This window comes from Erythranthe guttata, chromosome 2 (assembly GCF_056151865.1).
Source record: "Erythranthe guttata isolate IM_541 chromosome 2, IM_541, whole genome shotgun sequence".
Lineage (NCBI taxonomy): Eukaryota > Viridiplantae > Streptophyta > Magnoliopsida > Lamiales > Phrymaceae > Erythranthe > Erythranthe guttata.
The window spans coordinates 14,179,647-14,203,865 of NC_142534.1; the positions used below are offsets into that span (position 1 = coordinate 14,179,647).

The 24,219-nt window shown below is 30.1% G+C and overlaps 3 protein-coding genes across 6 annotated transcripts; 1 reads left to right on the plus strand and 2 right to left on the minus strand.

Moving 5' to 3' along the window:
• The first annotated feature begins 1,652 nt into the window (after nucleotides 1-1,652).
• OXS2 (CCCH-type zinc finger protein with ARM repeat domain-containing protein) lies at nucleotides 1,653-5,200 on the plus strand. Of its 3 annotated transcripts, none has more exons than XM_012994275.2 (2): nucleotides 1,653-2,085; nucleotides 2,816-5,200. In XM_012994275.2, exon 2 carries the CDS (start codon nucleotides 2,827-2,829, stop codon nucleotides 4,837-4,839), a length of 2,013 nt encoding a protein of 670 aa, XP_012849729.2. In that variant the 5' UTR covers nucleotides 1,653-2,085; nucleotides 2,816-2,826; the 3' UTR covers nucleotides 4,840-5,200. The 3 variants fall into 3 exon arrangements, with proteins under 3 accessions (XP_012849729.2, XP_012849730.2, XP_088668255.1); XM_012994276.2 differs by having other exon boundaries at nucleotides 1,710-2,085; nucleotides 2,824-5,200; XM_088812129.1 differs by lacking the exon at nucleotides 1,653-2,085 and adding an exon at nucleotides 2,355-2,444.
• A 2,670-nt stretch (nucleotides 5,201-7,870) lies between these two features.
• On the minus strand, nucleotides 7,871-13,223 carry LOC105969579 (protein DETOXIFICATION 43). The gene is made up of 15 exons (XM_012994353.2): nucleotides 12,927-13,223; nucleotides 12,775-12,835; nucleotides 11,723-11,854; nucleotides 11,482-11,603; nucleotides 11,140-11,367; nucleotides 10,641-10,840; nucleotides 10,386-10,521; nucleotides 10,201-10,297; nucleotides 9,432-9,532; nucleotides 9,164-9,327; nucleotides 8,976-9,047; nucleotides 8,740-8,856; nucleotides 8,501-8,596; nucleotides 8,263-8,384; nucleotides 7,871-8,155 (listed from the first exon to the last, which is right to left on the minus strand). Exons 3-15 carry the CDS (start codon nucleotides 11,800-11,802, stop codon nucleotides 8,092-8,094), a joined length of 1,599 nt encoding a protein of 532 aa, XP_012849807.2. The 5' UTR covers nucleotides 11,803-11,854; nucleotides 12,775-12,835; nucleotides 12,927-13,223; the 3' UTR covers nucleotides 7,871-8,091.
• A 6,721-nt stretch (nucleotides 13,224-19,944) lies between these two features.
• On the minus strand, nucleotides 19,945-23,218 carry LOC105966699 (delta-latroinsectotoxin-Lt1a protein). Of its 2 annotated transcripts, XM_088812140.1 has the most exons (4): nucleotides 22,821-23,218; nucleotides 22,585-22,745; nucleotides 21,154-21,339; nucleotides 19,945-20,434 (listed from the first exon to the last, which is right to left on the minus strand). In XM_088812140.1, exons 1-4 carry the CDS (start codon nucleotides 23,206-23,208, stop codon nucleotides 20,141-20,143), a joined length of 1,029 nt encoding a protein of 342 aa, XP_088668266.1. In that variant the 5' UTR covers nucleotides 23,209-23,218; the 3' UTR covers nucleotides 19,945-20,140. The 2 variants fall into 2 exon arrangements, with proteins under 2 accessions (XP_088668266.1, XP_088668263.1); XM_088812137.1 differs by having other exon boundaries at nucleotides 22,585-23,217.
• Between the last annotated feature and the right edge of the window lie 1,001 nt (nucleotides 23,219-24,219).

Consider the following 24,219-nt stretch of genomic DNA (forward strand, 5'->3'; position numbering starts at 1 on the left):
ATAATTTATATAAAATTATGGAGAATAAACAAAAAAAATTAAAGATTAAGATACATATTTACAAAACTTTTGAGGGGGCCAAAAGTAATATTCAAAAAATATAATATCAAAATAGCTAAATTTTTTTTTTTTTTTTCTTGGGGGGTCGACTGCCCCCCCCCCCCCCCTGCCCCTTAGAAGTGCCGCCACTGGATGTAAACCATGTACACCAGACTGATCGTATTTTAATATTAAATCTTTTTTATATTTCGATCGTATAAATTTTATATATATTCCTTTTCTGCGTAAAAATCATGCCGTATAGGAAATAAATAAGGACAGCTTTTACTCTTTTGAATGGTTTGAAAAACATGTGCCATATACATTGTAAAGGAAAGGGAATATTTGGTTTTGTTTTGGTTGTTATGATAAAACGTTTTTTTAGGTATTGGAGGGAAAAATAAGATAGGAAAAAATAAAATAGAAAATAAAGAAAAGGATAGAATGTGATGCCAAACCGAGCCACTTATCCAATTGATTTGTTATAATAAATTAATAATACGTAGGACTAGGAGAATTTATGTGTCCCTAAAAAAAAAAATAAAAAAAACAAAAAAAAAAAAAAAATATATATATATATATATATATATATATATATATATATATATATATATATATATATATATATATATATATATATATATTAGTAATATTACAATAATAATTAGGAGAATATACTAACCCTTGAAGAAAAAAACAAGGGCTTGAATTAAGGGTAAATTACAATCACCCCCTGAGATGAGGTTTATTTACGAAAAAACCCCTCCGTTTTTCATAATTACATCCACTGTGTTGCAATTTGTAGATTTCTTGTATTAACATCTTTTTGTAGGAGATGGATGTAAGAAATTTATAAACTGCAGAGAGTTGGATGTAATTTTCTAAAAAGGAGTTTTTTGGTAATTACACTTTATCTCATAGAGATGGGTGTAATTTACCTATATTTTTAACTAATTCATGTAGAGTTTTGTCGTTGATAGTTAGTAACATGTCGACAAGTATAGTTGGTCGATCACCAATATCCGAGGAATAATTCCACTTTGCACCCTTGAAATTTATAATTTCACACTTTGCACCTATGAAAAAAATTAATAGTACTTTGTATCCTCGATTGATCAATTAAAAATGTATGCACCCTGAATTGAATATATTATAGCACTTTACTAGTAACATGTTGACAAGTATAGTTGGTCGATAAGTAATATCTGAGGCTTAATTCCACTTTGCACGCTTGAAATTTAGCATTTTGACACTTTATACCCTTGAAGAAAATTAATAGCACTTTGCACCCTCAAAACACAACACATCAATTACGATGCACCCTGAATTGAATATATAATACTAGTATAACTTGTTTAAACCTATAACTTGTTTTTCCACATTTTAATTAATTAATATTAATATTACAAGGAGAATATTAAATTATAAGTATTAATATTTAATTAATGACAAAAAAAAGACACCTACATTTAATAAAATAATTATTAGTGCAAAAAGGAGCAAATAAACCAAACATGGCCAGACCGTCCAAAAGCCCTTTTACATTCCCCATGGCCCCACTTCCCGCACTGGGGACTCTCATTTCAACTAAATTTCGCGTAAATTTCAACCTCATTTCATTTCACATTCGAGTTTGAATTTCATCTGCATTTCCTCCACATTTCAATTTCAATTTCAAAACCGCTCCCCCCCCCCACCCCACTCTCTCTCTCTCTAGGGTACAAACCCAAAGCACTTTCTCTCACTAAACCGCAGAACAAAACAAGTGTTTCCCCCCTCATTTCGCTTTCTCTCGATTTTTCTGCTCTCTTCCAGACCTATACATACACTCCCCCACCCCTTCCGTATGTATCTATACATATAACTTTTTCAGCATTTTCTCTTCAATCCTTCTCTGTACCTAGTTTTTTTTTTTCGTTTTCGATGAAAATCAGCATCTTCTGTATTCTTTTCATTTCTCCACTCCAATCGGCGGTTTGATCGGGCGAGGGATTCGATCTATTTGCAGATTTCCGGCGGAAACTTCAATTTTTTTTGTGATTGTTGGTGAGTTTCCCCTAGTTTTGCACTTGTTGTTTTGTATTTTTTTTCAGTTTGAGCTGTTGGAATCAGTTGTCGTTGACTTCAATCTTTACTGATCTGCTTTGCGTTTGTGATATATGTTTCGTTTATTTGATTTAAAGCAATTTTTTTTTGATTTGCCTTTTGGATTTTAAACTTGATTCGTGTTAGGTTAGATTTATTTTGATAATTTTTTTTTCCTTTTATGGTATGGATTTGTTAGGTTAGACTTCAATCTTTGCTGCAGTTGTGTGTATTTTTGGTGAATATATGCAGTTTGCTCATGAAGATGCGTTTTTTATAGGGTATAGGTATTATTCGTTCTTACAAAATGGAGTGAAGAGGTAGATTCCATTTTTGGCTTATCCTTGAATATTGACTTGGGGAATTAGCATACTGGTGTATTGACTTTGATTGCCCTTGGGAAAATCTTTTTTATTTTCCCCAATTTTCTCCCTTTTTTGGGGGAAAGATTCCCTTTTTTTTTCTTTTTTTCGTTTTATCGTTATATTAAGACCAAAACTTTGTGGATAGTCAGTCTAAGATTGTATAAATTTGATTGTATGTTTTTGTAATGATAATCTTGATCACTTGAGAAAATATTTTGTTAATACATGTTTATGTTGTTTCCCCCCTTTATGCTATATGAAACCATATGATCAAACCTACTGCCTTGTATCTTCTTCATTTGAAAGTGCTTCCTTTTTGCTTGCAGTTGATCAGAGTATGTGCAGTGGGCCAGAGCAAACAAATTCAGAATCTTCTACAAAGGACATGAACAAATTACATGTAGATACCGATGATTCATTTTCCAATTTGCTCGAATTTGCTGCAAACAATGATGTTGAATCTTTCAAGAGATTCATCGAGCTCGATTTATCCGCAGTCGACGAGGCGGGGCTCTGGTATGTACGCAAAAGAGATTCAAAGCAGATCACCCATGAGGAAAGAACTCCCCTGATGATAGCTGCTACTTATGGCAGCGTCGATATATTGAAGTTGATAGTTGCTCTGCCCGAAGTTGATTTGAATAGATCTTGTGGTCAAGACAAGTGGACTGCTCTCCATTGTGCTGCTTTTGGAGGTTCTGTGAACTCATTCGATGTTGTAAAGCTTCTGTTGTCTGCTGGTGCAAATCCCAATGTTGAAGATGCCAATGGTCGCCGACCGGTTGATGTGATTACATCTCCTCCGAAGGTTCTTGGCGCTAAAGCTGCCATTGAGGATTTGCTTATGAACAACATCTCCGATGGATCTGTTGGTATATGTAATTTACGTGTCTCTATATCGAGTTCCGATGCATCTTCACCTGTATTGTCACCATCATCGCCAGAAAGCAGGTCTCCGTGTTCACAATCCGATTCTGTATCTTCTCCTAAACCACCCAATGGTTTGTCGGAGAAGAAGCAATACCCGGTGGATCCATCACTACCGGACATCAGAAACAGCATCTACTCGACCGACGAGTTCCGTATGTTCTCATTCAAGGTCAGGCCATGCTCGAGGGCCTATTCTCACGATTGGACCGAGTGCCCATTTGTCCACCCAGGCGAAAACGCACGCAGAAGGGACCCACGGAAGTTTCATTACAGCTGTGTGCCTTGTCCTGATTTTAGGAAGGGTGCTTGTAGGCGTGGGGACATGTGCGAGTACGCACATGGTGTGTTCGAGTGCTGGCTACACCCTGCTCAGTATCGTACGAGGCTGTGCAAAGATGGCACGAGCTGTGCAAGACAGGTGTGCTTCTTTGCACACAGACCGGAAGAGGTCCGTCCTTTATACGTCTCTACTGGATCTGGTGTTCCCTCTCCAAGATCAGCTGCCTCTGCAGCCACTTTCATGGACATGGCTGCAGCTTTAAATTTTCTGCCTGGATCACCCACTTCTCAGTCTGTGATGTCACCTTCGTTTAATCAAACCATGTCTCCGAATGGAAATGGTATGTCTTCTCATTCATCGCCCGCTTGGCCTCAGCCGAATGTTCCGACTCTTCATCTTCCTGGCAGCAACCTGCAGTCGAGTCGCCTGAGATCCTCTTTCAGTGCTCGTGATATTCCCCCGGAGAATCTGAACGCCATGTTAACACCTTCGAATCTTGATGAGCTTTTTTCTGCAGAGATGGCCTCGTCTCCAAGATTTTCCGATCAGACAGCGACTTTTGGAGTTTTTTCTCCCTCGCACAAATCGGCTGTTTTTAACCAGTTCCAGCAGCAGCAGCAGCAGCAGCAGACCATGTTGTCCCCGATTAACACTAACGTTTTTTCTCCTAGAAACATTGAACACAACCCTTTATTACAGGCTTCGTTGGGTGTATCTTCTCCTAGGATGTCTCCAAGAAACATGGATCCAGCATCACCAATGAATGCCCATCTCTCAGCACTTGCCCAGCGAGAGAGGCAGCAGCAGCAGCTGCGTAGCCTCAGCTCACGTGATCTTGGTGGGCCCCACAGAGGTGCTGCTTGGTCGAAGTGGGGATCGCCCAACGGAAAAGCTGATTGGTCTATCGGTGGAGAATCTCAAAATCGTATGAAGAGGTCAAACTCTTTTGAGCTAAAAAACGGTGGAGAAGAGCCTGACTTGTCGTGGGTGCAGTCTCTCGTCAAAGAATCACCGCCTGAGACGACGAACAAACCAAATTCTGGTGAGTTTGTTAATTCGAATTCTGAAATTGACTCGATGGATCAATCTGTTTTAGGGGCTTGGCTTGAGCAGATGAGACTCGATCAGCTCGTTGTCTAAGCAAACAAACGAGACTTATTAGGGAAGTACATAAGATTTTTGTGCTCTTCTTTCAAAAGCTTGCGGACAAGGCGCCGCAAGCTGGAAAGACAGCAGCGATGCAGGAGTTTGGAAGTTTTATGGGTACCATGAAATAATTTTACATATATATTTTTTTTCGACCAATGTGTCAACCGATCTTTAATCATTTCATTGATTATTACAACATGAGTTTTTTAAATTTTTCTGCTTTGTTATCTGGGCTGTACTAAAGAAAACTCAGAAACAGTCTTAATTGTACTTTGATAATCCTAATATCTCTTAATTATTATTATTATTATTATTATCATATCTGTCATGTATACAATCTGTGTTTGATTAATTCTTTGTTGCCTTTTGGTTTCTGGAAATGTGATATTATATTTATGTGGAATAATGGAGTGAGTGGGTCCCACTTGGTGAAGGTGGTTGTTATCTATGGTCATAGGATAATAGGAAGAAGGGAGTTCTTTCTTGTGACTTTAGGTGAGAAATTAGATATGATAGGTACTGCCAGACAATGACATATGGGGGAGGCAGGGGATATTTTATTTTATTTTATTTTATTTTATTTTAATTTATCTAATATTTATTATTTATTATACGAAATTTTATGGAGTTGGAAAAATGGGAGGCAAAACTTGATAAAGTGGGTGGGTGGTAAAATTGATGGATTTGTCATTGATGATAGGTATTAGGTACTTGTGGGGTTGAGTAATTAAATGTATATTGAAACTAAGTTCATGCATCGGTTTCAAATATTGACACACCAAGTGGGGTTCTATTTCTTCGATGGGGCCGCCCGATAATCGACTATATTGTTCCCGATATAACTAGGAAAATCTATTATATGTGTGGTCGAATATGGGGAAAATTCGATAAAAGTCCCTCACATGTAGTGTTTGTTTTTTTCGTTGGATTGAAGGTGTTAGAAAAATGTATTTTAGAAGAAAATTTTGGAAGTTGGAAGTGATGTTTGTTTGTTTTTTAGTGAAAACAATTTCTTATTGTAGCAGTCAAATTATTTTACTCATTTTACTGCGAGCAGTTAAATTATGTATGGAGACGGGAGATACTTTTTAAATTACTTTGAGAAAATTGTTTGAAAAGTTTAGCAAAACGGTTTTGTTTTGGGGAAACATAAAAACAAAATAAAAATGCTTTCAAACAATGGCTAAATGTATCTTTAATTAGATTTTGTCAATTTATCCTTGCAAATCAATTGAAATTAGTTGTTATGGGGTTTTCGGGTTTCGGGTTTTGGGTTTTCGGTACTAAGATTTGAATTGCAGATCTTGAGAGGTTGAAAGAGTTAAATCTAACAAAATTATGAGGGTATTTTTGTAAAATGACAGTGGTAAGGGGATTCAAATCGGAATCAAAAAATATTTGTCCTTTATCTCAAGTAAAAATGTTATGTACTTTTTTCTCAAATTGCCTGCTCAAAATATTATTGATCTACTACTTATGAATTATGACATGAACAAAATTTTTGAGATAATATTACCAAAAAGAAAATATGAGCTAATAATTAAAAAAAAAAAAATTTAAATAATTATTGATCTATCTTTTAAAATTATTTGTAGTGCAAGCCAAAATTGGTACGTTATCTTGAAAACACTGAGCACTATAGTGTGAGTCTTATCTTGGATGGGAAAAGAATAAAAAATTGGTACACTGAAATATTAATTAATGTTGGTGGGACTATTTATTAATTGATAGGATGAAAATCAACACTTGTACCTCGTTTGTGGAGGGAGGTGTCGGCATCAAAGATTTTGTTGTCTTTCGTATAATATTTATGAAATTTCATGTATAAATTAATTAAATCAAAGCATTTATTTATCATTCATTATACATTTGAAAACTTTACTTTTAAATCAATTGGATATTATTGTAAGCATGTTAGAATTGTTTTCAAATTCAATGATGGCATTATGCATGCTTCACCTGATATTGGCAACTTAATTTACCGAATAATAAAATATTATACGAGAATATAAGGTTACTCGAATAATCAATGGCATTTATTATTCTTAGCTCAGAGTCAGTTCATGCATCTTATGACTTTATTGACTGCTCTATTTCATTTGACCTAAGTGTGATTTTTAAGTTTTAGTGATGCAAGAAATGTCAAATCTATGCTATAACGAGGCGAATTACATTTGAAGCCTTTTAATTGGCTGTGAGATTCGAACTTAGGACCTTTTATTTGGCCTGACTCTGATATCAATGACCATCTCAACTAAGAGTTTAAACTGGTAGTAAAATATATCATTTAATATTAATATTTTCAATATCCTTTGTGTGTTTGTGTGCGAACGAATGATAATAATACATACAATATGCTTCGATGGTGTAAGTTGTTGGAATCCCGTTTGTATTCGATTATCAAGTCTAGAAGATCTCGTTGGCTTGTTTTTCAATTTTTGGATTCATCCGACTTATTTCTTTATAACGGGTGTTCATTTAGTTATTGTCATTCATTGTTTATTGGAAAGTAATTATTTCCTTTGGCAGAGTCGTTTAAAAGATCTTGGGAAGAGGTCGATCCGCCTATTGAAGAAAGTTGAACCGTGCGAAGAGAAGGCCGGCATAATCAGAGTCATGGAAAAACGGTCGAGATTTATTGTTTAAGACCTATTATTGTGCTTGTAAAACGAAATTAGAAAATTCGTTTTTGCAAATCCTATTTGATGTATGGTACAATTGTGTCCGAACCACATTAAAGTTGTCTCTTTTAATTTTTTTTCTATGAATTGTTAAAACAGTTACAACAACAGTAACGAAAAAGTGAATCCGACACAAATATATAATATTTGCACGAAATGAAAATTAACACAAGTCTATCATGGAATAATAATATGTTTGTGCTTAATAAATAGCCTAAGCCTATAATTTTCATGATTTATAGAAAGGTATGTGATTCTTGGCATAAATTCTATTCTTATCATTGTCCAAATGCAGATTTGAAAAGTTATAAGAAAATCATGATACAAATTTTCAATAAAAGTTTTGAGTCATCAAAAACATATTCTTTTATTCACATAACATCTATTCGTTATACCGCGTAAATATACGAGCATATCGAAGAACATAAGTATACAGAAAAAAAAAAAAAACCCTAAGAACAACATAATCAACACCAAAAAAAAAAAAAGGATGGACGAAAAAACGTCTGTCTCATAAAGTTGGAATTTTTATTATGAACTTTTTTAATGTAAATTTATACGATCATTTGTTCGGTGACGAAACTCGACCCTTGAGAAACTGCCATGGCCCTGTTCCTGTTCCCATTCTGCAAAGACACAATTGTGTAATTAAATTAAGCTCATAATTAACATAATATTGGGTTAATTAGTATGATGATTAATTTATTTAATTACAAATTATTTATTTAATTACCTCCAAAAGCCAGCAAATGTTCTTAAGCCCATGTATATGGTTAGAGCAAGCCAAATTCCAACAAAGCCATTACTTTTGGACAACATAAATAAGGATCCAATGCTTACTATTGAAACAAGAACCTGAAAAAAAAAAGTGGCAAGAAAAATAATATGTAGATATGATTAATGATGTTTTATTTCTTGGTTTATTGTAATAACACATTAATAAGTTTATTGATTTTTAATAATATATATACCATGGAGTACGCCGAGTATGCAAAATCGGATGCTCCAAAATTGACACCGTCAAAGACAAACGCCAACGAGTTTATAGGTTGTGTAGCTGCCACAAACTGAGAAAAAATTCAATTAATCTATGGTTTTCGAGACTTTTCGGTTTTTTTTTTTGGTTAAAAGTATTCTTCATTTTTTAAATTTTCTTGATACAATTAATTAATAATGAATGTGTTTGCTAGGGTAGTGATTTGTGAGGTACCGGAACGCCTATGGCGATCATATGAATGACGTTTTTGTCCTTGGAAAATATTCCCGATCCGAATTGAAGACCAACTCCAACGAAGACGGCAAGTCCTAATCCTAATACGAATCCCATCTGCAAAAAAATACGAAAAATCCAACTTATGTACTTATTGATGACATTTTCATGTGTAATATAATATTATTAATCGACGCTATTCGAACTAAGAAGTATACATATATATATACACACACCTGCAGTACTCGGGCCGCAGCAGCCGTTGCTTTCTGATAGTCTTTCTCAGCAAATGCACAAGCTAGGATTGCCTATAATCATCAAAAAACTAAGATCATAATTTTTTTTCCAAGAAAATTAAAAAAAATAATAAATAAAAAAAATTTATTTATTTGATATATAAATAAATAAAATTATTTGTTTGTACCTGTCCAGCAACTGCTAAACCATCAGCAAGAAGTGATGATGTCATCCAAACCTGTAAGCATATCTGAAATGCAGCCATCGGGTTCGGGCCGAGCCTTGCAGCCATCGACGCGGCTAGTGTCACGCATATAGTCGCCGCTATAACTCTTGCTAGTAAATAGAAACCTGTACATAACAATACAAAAATTGTTTAGCGAAAAAACGGCACAATATTATCATGCAAAAATTAAAAGGAAAACGAAAAACGAAAAACGAAAAATGAAACTTGCCATTCTTGAGAAACTTGCTGAATTGCAGATCTTTGAGGCTTGGTGGTAATAAATCAACTTGTTTCATTAATTGGATCAACAGAATCAGAGTGATTAAGTACCTAAAAAAAATCACTTAATGAGAATAATATAACAAATAATGGGTAAATTACGGCCCACCCCAGAGGTAAGGTCAAATTACGAAAAAACCCTCTCATGTTTGGGTAATTACATCCACCTCCTCAACAATGAATCTTCTTACACGTCTATCCTTGCGGTGTCAAATTTAGTGGAATTTTCTAGATTATATGGAATATTCTCCGTTTTGTACCTGTTTTACCCCATTCGAGCTCCACATTTTGATACAAGATGGTCATAAAATGTGTCTCTTGGCTTGTAAATATCAGATCGCGGTGCATCAGAAACTGCATTTTTGCACAAAAAGAGTATAACACTAGAGAACATTCCACGGATTATAGAAGATTCTGTTGGATTTGACACAATAAGGGTGGACGTGTAAGAAGATTCATAGTTGAGGGGATGATTGTAATTACCCAAACATGAGGGGCTTTTTAGTAATTTAACCTTATCTCAGGGGGTTGGCCGTAATTTATCCCAAACAAATAATTAATTAATATATCAACTATAATGTTTTTGTGTAGTAATACTAGAGTATAAATACAAAAAAAAATAAAAAAAATATATATATATATATATATATATATATATATATATATATATATATATATATATATATATATATATATAAAGCTAGTTAATTAAAACTTACTGTGAGAGAACATGAGCAATGGCTGCACCACTAACACCTAATCGACAAACGAATATGAATATCGGATCCAATATTATGTTCATTAAATCTCCAGCAACTGTCAAATTGAAACATATATAAACATCAAATTTAATTTTTTAAAATAATGAAGAAAAATAATATATAACGAATTAATTAATAATTACCGGTAGCGTAGAGAGGAGTTTTCGTATCCTTAAAACCTCGAAAAACGCCTTGCATCGATAACGAAAGGAGAACTGCTGGTGCCCCAAGTGACCTTATTGTTAGATACTTTTGTGCAGGCTCTAACATTGGGGATCCCTATATTTTAAATTAAATTAAATTAAATATTTATTTGTCACATATATTGTAACATTTTATTATATTTATATTTATATTTATATTTATATATATATGTCACATTTCAAAAATATACTTACAGATTTCACACCCATGACACTTAAGAATGGTTTTGCAAGAAAGACAAGGAATATAGTTTGAAGGAGTCCAAGCACAACACCAAGAGCGAGTGCTGTTGATGCCGACGGAATATTCCGTCGACGCTCGTTTTTTGTTTCCTCATTTTTTGGATTGCTGCTTCCGGAAGCTTCTAGAGACTTGCATTTGTTTGTTTTCGATTCTGACAAACGACACAAAAAGAAAAATAAAACAGATAAATGTACTCCATCTGTTTCATATTATGTGCACTTTAAGGTTTATGTACAATTATTAAGAAAACTAATAAATATGTATGATTTTTAGAAAAAATATACTTAAATGACTAAAATACCCTTTCTTATAAATTATGAGCTAGCATGAGTGCAAATTTGGGAAAGTGATAATAAATGCATTATTGGAACTCGTAAGTGACTGATAACTTAAATTGAAACGACATTTAATTAAACAGAGGTATTGTTTCTAAAGTACAAGGATACATACCGTTTTCTTGATCGGCTTCATCTTTTCGATTTTCGGACGTCGAAATTGATTTGGACGACATTCCTTTCTCTAACTCCTCGTTCTTTTGGTGTTCGTCGTTGATTCTTTTGACAGTGTTTTCCTCAGCAACAAATGAAGTAGTGATACTAACAAGTGGGAATATCGTCACTTTCGATGCTTGGTTGAATATCGCAATCGAAACTCCTACCGCCGCGATTTCTACGGGACCTGTTTTTAATCAAGTACATTAGCCAAAAAATATCTAAATAATCGAAACAAATATTTAGAGAGAAAAAAAAACACTTTCAAGAAATTAAGCAAAAGAATAATTTTTTTTTTTACCTAAATGACCGATAAAAGCTGTATCGATTAACGAAGCTATAGGATCAGCAGCCAAAGCCAAGGCAGCTGGAAATGCAATACGCAATATTTCCATTCCGAGCTCGTCCCTTTTGAAAACGTGCCTAATTAAGAAAACGAAACGGGAATTTTTTTTCAAGAAAATTACATGCACGTGATATATTATTAATACGATTATATAAGATGAAATCGAATTTATAAGAAACAATTTAATTAATTATACCTAGCCTCTCTGAAGAAAACGAATATCGGAATCTCCCATTTTTTGGCGGGCGCGGGTACCGCATTAGCATCTTCAGACATGATTCGATTATCGGAGATATATCACAAAAAGGCTGGTGTACCTAAAGTTCAGCTGTTTTAACAAAATATAGCATTTAATCTCTATTTTTTTTTTCGATTTTCTAAAAAAAAATTGTTTTAAGAGTATGAATGAAATAAACTCGTTATTTATTTTATAAGTTATTAAGGGCTCGTTCAGTTACATATGTTGGAAAAAATTCGATTTGATAAATCCCCTACTGATTAATTAATTAGTTAGCTAGTAAGATGTTAAGTTCATTGTATTAGAAATAGTATTAAAACTGTTAAAATTTGGTATAAAATGTGATTTTTCCAATAACATTACTAATTTAACAATAATTATATCTAAATTTGTATCATTTGAAGGTTAAAATCGTTTTTTTTTTCCTTTTTAGTACTACCTACAAAGTTAATCACATGTGTTAGCTACTAATTTTATCGAATAGTAGAATTTAATCGCAGGTCTCAATCAATTTCAAATTTTTTTTATCACAATAATTTCTTTTTTAAAAAAAGAAAAACTTCTAAAAACAATTACAAGTTTGTTTGTATTTAATTATAGTCGTTAGTACCCAAAAAATGAAAAATACAGTCACAAGTTCGAGTTATACCAAATTTGAATTTTAGTAGCAATCGGACCAATCGAAACACGACTTAATTGGCCATTTATCTTGTCCGATTTATCGTTAAAAAAAATTAATAATAAAAACCGGATCAATAATTAATTGGACGGAAAATTGACTGGACCATGTAAAAAAAAAAAAAGGATTGAACCGAATAAAATCAAATTTCATGGTTTTCACACCGTAAATAATTGATTAATTTTACACTTATAAACTTATAAAGTTCGGTCCGATTTTAAAAACACCGGTAATTAGTGACATGTATATATATATATTATATAATATATATCCATAGTTTTATTTTAAATGTATATATATTCATAATTAGAGTAGGGTGATAAAATCATACCTACAGATGATGGAAAAGAAGCCAAGAATTTGAGAGCTGCAAATTGTATATATTTTATCTCCTGCTCACCAAAATCGACAAATTCATTTACATCCAGGCCAAAAAAATTAATAAAAATAAATAAAACAAAATTAAAGAGTGTTGTACCGTACCTGCAAATTAAAGAATATATGTAATTAATTATATTGAAGAGTAATTAATTAGCAACTAATTTAGCTCACAAAAACCATTTGCTTTCTCTCCTTCACAAGTTTGAAGCACAAAAAGCCTCTTCACTCAACCCTTTATATATATACATCATACCATCACTGAGTGAAAGTGTGTGTGTGTGAGAGAGAATATTTTAATGGAGTTTTTTCAAAATTTTCATACATTACCTCATTTTATATTAAGTTGCCTTTTTTAGAGTTATTTTTGATGATTTAGTGTGAAGTTTGTGGCAATCGGTTAGTGATTCATGCATGGTGACACGATTAGTACATCTTTTGGACTCTAGTTTTACACTTATAATTATTTTATTTGGTTATGCTGGTTCGAATCGACTCAGTATTTTGAATGATACGGTTTGTTTAGGAATACAAATCGACGTCGTTTTTTTTTTCTTGACACTGAATATTCTTTTTGAATATGTATAAAATGGATTCATATATAGATTTACTTTATAAATAAAAGAATTACTTCACTTGATTATCTTTATGCATTAGTAACAAATATTAATAAATAAATAAATAATAAATAATGTAAGTATAGACATGAAACGAGTGCATATATACTCGACACAAAAGTTATGATTTTGTCTCCATTTAATTTGGGACAAAACTAAAAGGGCGTGTATGTAATTTTACCAAAAGGTGGAGTTCCACGAGTCGCGCATGGTGGTGTTTGTAAAAACTTTTAGAAATAGATTATGAACTTCTTTTCTGCATATAATTTGTTTTTAGGTGTTTGCAAAATAAGTTTTTGCTTTTGCTTATCTTAAAATAAGTTGCTTTAAGCTATAATTTTATAAGCACCTATGTAACTGCTTTTTCTATTTTAGTTAATTTTTCAACTAATTTGCAAACACTCTAACTTTTACAAATAAACACTTAATTCCAACTTAAATTACAATTACTCGCTTCTGCTTTTAAATAAACTTTTGCAAACACCACCATAATCCCACAATAGACAAAATTACATTATATCTTTGTTACATTTTGTAGCCTAATATTCAATTGGTTGGCTTCACAACGTTTGCCATAATATGGAGCACGTATGATTCCACCATAATTTACTTTTATTTTACTTATTTATTTTTAATTTTATTTTTTTTATAATTAAATGAGTTGATAAAACAAGGAATATTTATATCCACATATTCTACATGGCATAGGCTATTTCTTGGTATTTGTAAAATTCAAATGCCACATACCTTTTCCACTCATTTACTTAAGGATAAATTAAAATATATTAATCAAACCCCTCCAATAAGGCTAATACCAATTTTGACCTTTTTTGATCACATTTACCCTTCACAATTTATTTCTTACGGTGCGACCACAAATATAAATTTTAATTGTCACACGAATAGAGGTAAAAGTCGGATGAAACAGATTGAAATTAACCTTTTCGGAATCGTTAATGGATATAATTTATGAATCTTACTAAATTTTTGTTGGCAAAAGTAAAATTTCACATGGGTATATTAATATTGTAAATATATATATTTATATATAAATTTTTTTCACTTTTCATTTAAAAGCAATTTTGGATATTACATGATTTTCATACATATTTGTGAAATAAATAACTTTTACGTCAAGGTCGTCAAAACAGCACCACCACCGTAAAGTAAACTACTTTTGAATTAAAGCAAGGCAATGTATATTATCAATATTAAAAGCAATTAACTTTAAAAATAAAAATAAAAAATAGGAATAGACCTAAATTTTTTGATGGAATTTTGCTAATTATCTCAATAATTTAATCTTTAGTAGTACGGTTAAATGTTGCTTTCAATCACTCTTGTTCTTGTATATCCTTTCATTAGCATTAATTGGTCACCACATAATAATTTTGTTATCTCTTAATCACGGGTCATTAATTTAAAAGTAAATCGTAATTGGTCACAAATTTTATGTTCCAAAACTCGAGGTTTTAAATTGAGCTCCACTAACTATATGTTCATTATTAATTAACCTAACCTAATAATGTTAATTTGGAATTATACCAAACCGTAACGATAATTGTCTTTAGCTATCTTGTGGAACAACGAGATGCTACACCTGATGAAAAAGATCAAATAATTTTGCATCATGGACGTATAGAAATATAACTATATTCCACTAAGCACACATACACATACGAGTACGTGTTATTATGTGTAGATCAATGGTGAAAATCACCAGATTTAGCATCTACAAAACCATGACTTAAACTTTTGTTAATTCTTCATTAAATTATAGTATATACAAAAATATTTGTCGTTCTAGTTATAATCTAGTTGATTTTATATATAAATGTAAATTTGTTATATAAATCGTGGCACTTGACGTTCTTCTAGCGTATTATTTTTTCTTTATCAATAAAGCGACAAATTTTATTAATATTTCTTGCGACATAATCGATCTTTGAAAATGGTTTTTTTTCAACTTTAATTTAGAAAAAAAAAAGAAGAAGAGAAGTTGCATGGTATATATATGTGAAAAATGATTATTTTTGTTAAATAATACCAAATACAATAACATATATGTTGAGAATTATATTATTATTGTTATACTTATGGTAATATAATTCTATTAGGTTTAGGTAGTCCAATACTATTATTTGGTAGCTCTTTTCCTCGATTGTATTATTCTATTATCATCTATGTTCGATAGAAAGTTTCTCTCTTTCGGTTTACTATTTATCTTTGTTATGCAAATTGTTTAACAACATAAACATATGTTTTAACTGTTTTAGTATGCTACACCTTGTGAAATACGTTGCGGTAGATCTTTAATTTTCATTTATAAGCAAACAAACACACATAGACCTACATTGATGCATATATGTAGATCAACAGTAAAAATTCACGTACGTGACCTAACTTTTAACTGAGAAAACAACGTGATTAAGATGTCGACATTCTTAACACAAAACACATGATAATTAAGTGCACTAAAAAATGTAATCTAAGATTATTAATTCATAATTAACACCAAGCCATATCAACTCTATAAATTAAAAGTTTCAATTACGTATAACAAAAGTAGTGAATGCTTAATCTTTTCTCCTTTTTGCAATTTTTGTCTCTTTTATAAAAGTTGGTATTATATACTAATTCTTATAACTATTAGCACTGATCAAAATTAAAGAAGCAAATATTTTTTTAATTGGATGTTGAGATATGTGAACTTGGACCTTTTTTTTCTTTGAAGTGGTCGTTTTGTTTATTAGTTGTGCGTGTGGCATCCACAAGCTCACATTCCATAATCAATCTTACTTTTAAATTAATAATATAATCTTACTTATTTATTCTCATTATTAATTATATATTACTTACTTTTAAATTAAATATCTCCACAATATTCGTAGTGGCCATTGAATAAAGTGCACCAATATAAGAATCTACGGTGTTGTTGGAATTTTTTATTTCTTTGTTCTTAGGTATGTGTGTGTCATACACATACCTCTTATTTTTTTTAGTAAAGAAACATAGTTCGAGAATTAAAAAGAAATCGAGAGATATGAATTAGGAGAATTAGAATTAGGAGAAGAATTAGAGACGAGAATTAAGACAAGACAAAGGGAGATTAATTGATTCTTAAACTTCATAATCGTAACATTCTAATTACCCTATTTATAATACTCATGAATAATAATTAACTACCACCCCACTAACCCCTTAACCACACTAACCCACTAATTTAATTCATGCCCACTAATAAAAAACTACCCACTAACATATAATTTGACTAATTCTAATTAAATTAAATAATAAAACATATCAAATTTGGCCATACCTCAGGGGTAGACATAATTTGCCCTTATAAATATTGAAATTCTACATAGTAAAAATCTAATTAGTAAATACAGTTTGCATCCTTAAAGTATTAATGATATGACATTTTTTATTCTCATACCTCAGGGGTAGACATAATTTGCCCTTATAAATATTGAAATTCTACATAGTAAAAATCTAATTAGTAAATACAGTTTGCATCCTTAAAGTATTAATGATATGACATTTTTTATTCTCATAATAACTGTCTATTTTAAGAATATTTTTGTTCCATTTTATATGTCATTTTAGATTTTCAACACTGAATTAAATGTAATTTTTCATGTTTTAACATTATAAGTCAACTCTAAGTATTAATTCTTTCTTATAACATCATTAAATAAAATTAAGATTATTTTGGTTTTTTCAATATATTTTTTCTAAAATCAAGTCACGTTTATTGAGATTGTTAAGACTTTTAAACCGAGCCCCGTACCACGGGCATTCGAAGTGGCCAATGTCTCCTCAGATTGGTTTCATGGGCCTTTATTTCACTTATTTATGTCTAATAATACCACTCATATTTAATTGATCCATTTCTTTTAAGGACAATGCTAAATGGCCAGAATCTGGTTGGTCAGAATCTAATATTTATTTATTTTTTAATTTTGTTTTATGGTTTATACCATATATACCCTTAATATTTTTGGATCCAAGTTCTTCCTAATTTTCCTCCCTAATTTATCTCATTATAAGTTATTACGTGAGTAACCAATCATTCCACCCTAAGAATTAGTAACCAATCATTCTACACGCTTTCCTACAGCCTAATAATAATAATAATAATAATAATAATAATAATAATAATAATAATAATAATAATAATAATAATAATAATAATAATAATAATAATAATAATAATAATAATAATAATAATAATAATAATAATAATAATAATAATAATAATAATAATAATAATAATAATAATAATAATAATAATAATAATAATAATAATAATAATATATATATTATTATTATTATTATTATTATTATTATTATTATTATTATTATTATTATTATTATTATTATTATTATTATTATTATTATTATTATTATTATTATTATTATTATTATGATGATTATTATTATTATGATGATTATTATTATTATGATTATTATTATTATTATTATTATTATTATTATTATTATTATTATTATTATTATTATTATTATTATTATTATTATTATTATTATTATTATTATTATTATTATTATTATTATTATTATTATTATTATTATTATTATTATTATTATTATTATTATTATTATTATTATTATGACTTTGAAAACTGATATATTAAAACATTTCGAACAATCAACAATTCAAGACTAACATTATTGAATATATGAACTATAAACTTATTTAACAAACCTTTATATATATTTTTTTGTAATGTATGCACAAATTCTAGAATATATTACTAATCCACTACTGCTAGTATGGATTTTTTTATCAAACTAAGATTATCGAACTATATATAATTTTGAAGTGTACATAGGTTAAGTATATTTTATAAAATTCTAAGTATTCTAGTTCATACAATTTTATTATCAGACATGTACAGAAAATATTTAATGAAAAATTCAAAGATACAAATAAGGTACATATTATTGGATTAGTATTGAGTAAATATATCAAGTTATATCAGTTTTGTTTGTAGATTATTAATGTTAATATTGATATGAAAATTACATTATTATAATTATTTACTAAATATATTTTTTTAATGTGAACTTTGTGTTTTTCTAATTTTTGTTAGACCTTAAGATCAACATTTAAGTTAGCATCTCGATTAATTATAAAATAGACAATATCTTGAAGATTTAATTTTAGAATAAACATTGTACGTATTTAATTCTCTAGAATATGATAAATCAATTTTTTTTATATGATCATTTTTTAACTAATTACAATAATTATGTGTCTAATTGATAATTGGAGTAGTTAATCATGATTCTAATGCTAATTTTGAAATTAGGAATAAAATTGAGCCTAATCTAATTTTATTAATGGTGTTAGGACCGGACCAGACACAAAATTAGATAGGTATTCGGATCACGGTTAGATTGGTTCAACCTGTTCAAACCGAGTTTTTTATTATAATATTTTAAAATTTTAAAATATTGCATTTTTCAGCATATAGTTTTAGTTGTATAACTTAATTATTCCTTTAAATAAAGAAGATAATTTTAAAGTATTAGAATTTAAAATACAAATTAAATTGTGTTTGAGGTGTAAATGTTACAATGGGTATACTTTAGGGGTGTAAACTTTATTTAATCCTTTTTGAATTTACATGAACAAAAATAATGGAAAAAATAGTGAAAAAGGAAATGTAGAAAGTGATAAAAAAAAAAGAATGGAATGAATTGACGTTGTTTGATTGGAAGTTGTAATCTGGCATTTAATACATTGACCTTTGGAATTATGGTAATTAAATTGTAGAGAGAGAAAAAAGGTTAAATTATTAGAAATAATCAATATTAATTAAAGGACAACATAGTAATTGAACATAATACTTTTTCAGTAAAATTTACGGAATTAGCCTTTTTGACCGGCCAGATTCTGGCCACAAGGCTTTATCGTTCTTTTAATTACCTAATTATTATGTCATATTTATGTCATAGTCTTTGTTTTATACAAGAATAAAATATTCAAATGCTATTTATTTATGCAATATATGAAGTAATCTACTAGGAAATATTGATGGTCTAACCAATAATTATGAATTATGATCACGTACCCAGAATTATGGATTAAAAGTTCAAACAAATTCAACAAATGAGTGGAAATCCAACTCCATAAACTTTTAGCTTATGGAGTCCAACCTTATTAAGGTTGTACTCGCAAAAGCTTTTAGAAAGTGATTCTTAGCTTAGAATTACTTTTGAAGTGTTTGTTATATCAAATTTCGCTTCTATTTCGCTAAAAAAGTAAGTTGCTTTAAACTTTAATTTGAAAAACGTTCCTATACATTTTTTTTTTATTTTTTTTATATTTATATTTAAGTTGATTTTTCAGCATAACAAACACCCCAACTTTTAAAAATAAACATTTAATATTAATTACAAATAATAGTTCTGAATCTTCAATTATGTGATTATAAAAAAATAAAATAAATAAAATAAATAAACCAAAAGATCTCATGAAATGCATCCAAAAAAAAAAGTCTTTTATATTTTCTACAAATACATAGTTTCCCTTAAGAACTCTCAAATCCTTCCCTTTTTTTTCATTCTTTGAAATACAATACTTCAATAAAACAATCCTATACATAATAATGTAATAATAAGACAATTGTATAGATGACAATATTTAATACTACTAGGAATTAATTATAATAATTAATTACTTATACAAGTGCTATTATAAACTTGGGTCCTATGTATCTTGTCATATTTATCAGACAAGACAACCAAACATTGGAGTTGATGATGAAACTTAGGTTGGAATATTCCCCAAATTACATGAAAACTTGATCTTAATTTAACTTTAACAAGCAAAGGCAATCCTTGACCAGATTCTAGCAAGTCTTGCATGTTTCTTCCTGCACCATACATTGCCTTATTTCTTGTCCCAATTTTGAAATTGAATATTGTTGTCTCATCACTCTCTCCATATACTTCTCCACCCTCCATCTTTAATTGCCAAAACAAAAATAAATTAAATAGCATATATTTTTTTTATATCAACAAATTAAAAGCATGTAATTTTGTGAAAAAAATTGTAAAATATATATATATACTACTACTAATAATTAACCATGTGTTAATTTAAGTTTATTTACATATATATATATATATATATATATATATATATATATATATACAATTATGCCAGGATTTTTTTATTTTTGCCTCGTATTCTTTTTCTGGTGAATTGCATGCTTTACTTAAAATAAAATCAATTACCCTCAAGCTAACAGTCCGTTAGAAATACTAACAGAAATTATGAAAAAGCTAAATTACTTCAAATAAAAAGGAGAACAAATTAAATTACGACTAATATTTGATTTTACGAACCCAATATTTAATTTTTAATTTTTTTAAAACCATAAAATTTTAAATGACAAATTTAAAGAGTTCGAAACGACCATATTAAATAACTCTTAAAAAAATTATTTTAAATCCCCCTTTAAATTTTAAACTTTACAATTTGCCTCCCGAGGGGTAAATTTTATTTTTTTAAAGAATCTCATGAGGGTTAAATGTAATTTCTTGAAAATAGGGATTTGTTTTGTAATTAAACTAAATAAGGATAGTAAAACACAATGAATTTTTGTTTCCTATGTGTAATGAAATTTGAATTTGACAATGGAAAAATAAAAATGGCAAACACAATATAACAAATTGCTGACCTGTGACACTGCAAAAGGGAGATGGCCAAAAAGCAATTGGATGAATGGAGGATTGATGTGAAGACCAAATAGCTTGGACTTATTTTCTATTATTAAATCAATTGAACAATTGCAGCTTAATATTTTCGTCGATACACCAGAGCCGTCCACTCCCTCGGCTAATCTGAACCCTCCAATTCCTCCAATCTGCACATTTATTAATTAATTAATGATGACCACCATTTTTTTTTTTTTTTTTTTTTAACGTAGCAACCAATAGCCAACCATATATGTATACTTGGTAAATCTACAATTTCGTATAATAGTTTGCAAATCATATTTAGGTCAATTGACACATGCTCACTTGGTCCAACTGCTAGACGATCTTTATATTTTTATTTAAAATTCAAATTGAGTCGATTGAAATTATGACTAGAGACTTGATAAAATCGAACGTTTTTTAGTATACTAATTCGCTTGTCTTTAATAATTATTTTTTTTTCTCCAAAATATAACACGATCACCCCGTCATTTTTCTATCGAATTTATTTCCTGCAACTTTTCAACAATAACATTTTATCATAATAGCACATCATTAATGGGAAAATTATAGTTTCCATTCCTCAAGTTTGTACCAGTTTTACATTTGGTCTTCTATGTTCACAAAAAACACATTTGGTCCCTCATGTTTCTACAATTTGACACTTATGATCATTTCCGTCAATTTACCGTTAGTCCGTCAGTTATGAGAGTGACGGACACATGCTTGATTCCATTAGTACTAACGAAATATTAACGAGAAGAACGGAAAGTGTTAAATTATTGAAACACGAGGGACTAAATGTGAAATCTAGGAAAACTCGAGGGTCGAAAAGTGTAATTTTCCCCATCATTAATCGTTCATATCACGAGTTTTTTTGAATTTGGAGAGGATCATAAAGTCGGACTGAAGAAATTTTTGAAATTTTGAGAGGAATATTCATATTTTTCGATAGATTTTACGCTTGAACCTGATGCATGCTATTTAGTTGTGCAAATTAATTTAAAGATTGACCAAAATCTGTGCGTCAATTAAAAAAAAATATAGGAAAAAATACAATTTTCATCCCTCAAGTTTGCACCGATTTCACATTTGATCCTCCGTGTTCACAAAAAAACACATTTGGTTCTTAATGTTTAAAAAAATCAACATTTTAGTTATTTCCGTCAATTTTCCGTTAAAAATAACGGAATTAAACGTGTACCTATTACTACTGTAACTGACGGACTAACGGTGAATTGACGGAAATGGCCAAAAGTGTCAAATTATTGAAACATGAGGGACCAAATGTGTTTTTTGTGAACATAGGGGACCAAATGTGAAATCATAACAAATTTGAGGGATGAAAACTGTAAATTTCCCATACTTATATATATAGAGATAAAAATAAACACAAGTATATATGTACGAACCTTAATAGAGATGTTAGGAGGGGGAGGCTTAGCAGCAATATAGAAAACAAACAAAGCAATGATCAAACTCAGCAAAAACCTCCAACTCAGCTGCACCAAAATCCACATCCCGGAATTCGAATAACCGAAAGATAAATACTTTATCCACCCTCGTTTTTTCTCTTCACCACCGTAATAATAATCTCGATCATCAAGTATCACTGCCTCATTAATATTATTACTATTATTAATATTACCATTTCGAAGCTCCTCGTGTGAATGTAGTTTCTTCTTATCACCGTCTTGCAAAAACGAGTTGTTCGATCCACGAGAAGACGAGTAATGAGATATAGGAGAGTTGTTATTACATGAGTTTAAGTGGTGAAGGTGATTGTAATTGGACGATGCGGTTGCATGGGAATTAACGGTCGAGGGTGGGCTTTGGACCAAGTATAGTGCGGCGTAGGGGTAAGATCGGAATAACGATTCTACTTCTTCCTCTTCGGAAGATTTCGCCATTGCCACCGCTACTGTGTGTGTGCTGTGTGAGAAAAAAAATGGCAAATGGTCACATGGGGTTTTTAAACCCACAAAATAAAGAGAGGTATATATAATAATACTTTGGGATTGCTTCAAATAATGCATTGTGGGTGACATAATTGTTAGATACTATATGATTGGATTTTATGGAAGGCTTAATTCATAAGACTTATTTTAAGTAATTAAAGTTAAAGCCCACAAGCTCCAATTATTATAAATATGTGATATTTTTCACTATTTTGAGGTAAGTTTGTTATTATTGAGTTCTACTAGAGTTCTATTCTACTTGGATTTTCGGTTGCTGATTTGAGCGTCGAAGGGTAATCGTCGAGCAACTCACGCCGAATCACTTAATGTCTGCATTATTTTGTAGGTTGATGCGTGAATTCTTATTCGGCGTGTGGATTTTGTTTGAACGTATTATTACCTCAGACACGCGGCATTAAGTTTCAGACTTGTTTTCGAACATCATCGGATGACTTGGACATGATTAACTAATTAATTAACACTAATTAATTATCATTCTAGTTTTTCATTGTTCATAGTAGATATCATTTTTTTTTTAGTTTCATATTTTAATTTATAGCATCTAAATTTGTGAGTTTATCATTTTTCACCAATTATTTATTTCCACAATAAATCTAAACTAATGAAAAACAAAAAGAAAGAAAATTTGAAAATTAATATAGATAGAAGATATACTTATTACAATCATTTTTTCTTGTTTTGGTTTAGTCGCTTCTCAAAAAATAAATAAAATAAAATAAAATAAAATAAATAAAAAGAATAAATAAAGGAGAAAAACAATGAGAGCTAATCCGAGAAATACGGGAGAGACATCAATTGAATCAACTTAGTTTATTGCCTTTTCTCTTTACACCGATTTTTGCTCCTTTTGATGATCAATGGAATCATAACAAAGTAAGCACGCTTTTGGTTTAATACTAATAACAACTCTACATCTTAATTATTACTCCATTTATTTCTAATTAATTGTCGTTTTTAGACTTTGCAGAAGTATTAAAAATCTCAGTAAATGTGTCTTGATTTTAGAAAAAAACACATTAAAAGATTAAAATAAATTTGATCATTTAATAATGTGATAAGAGAGAATTA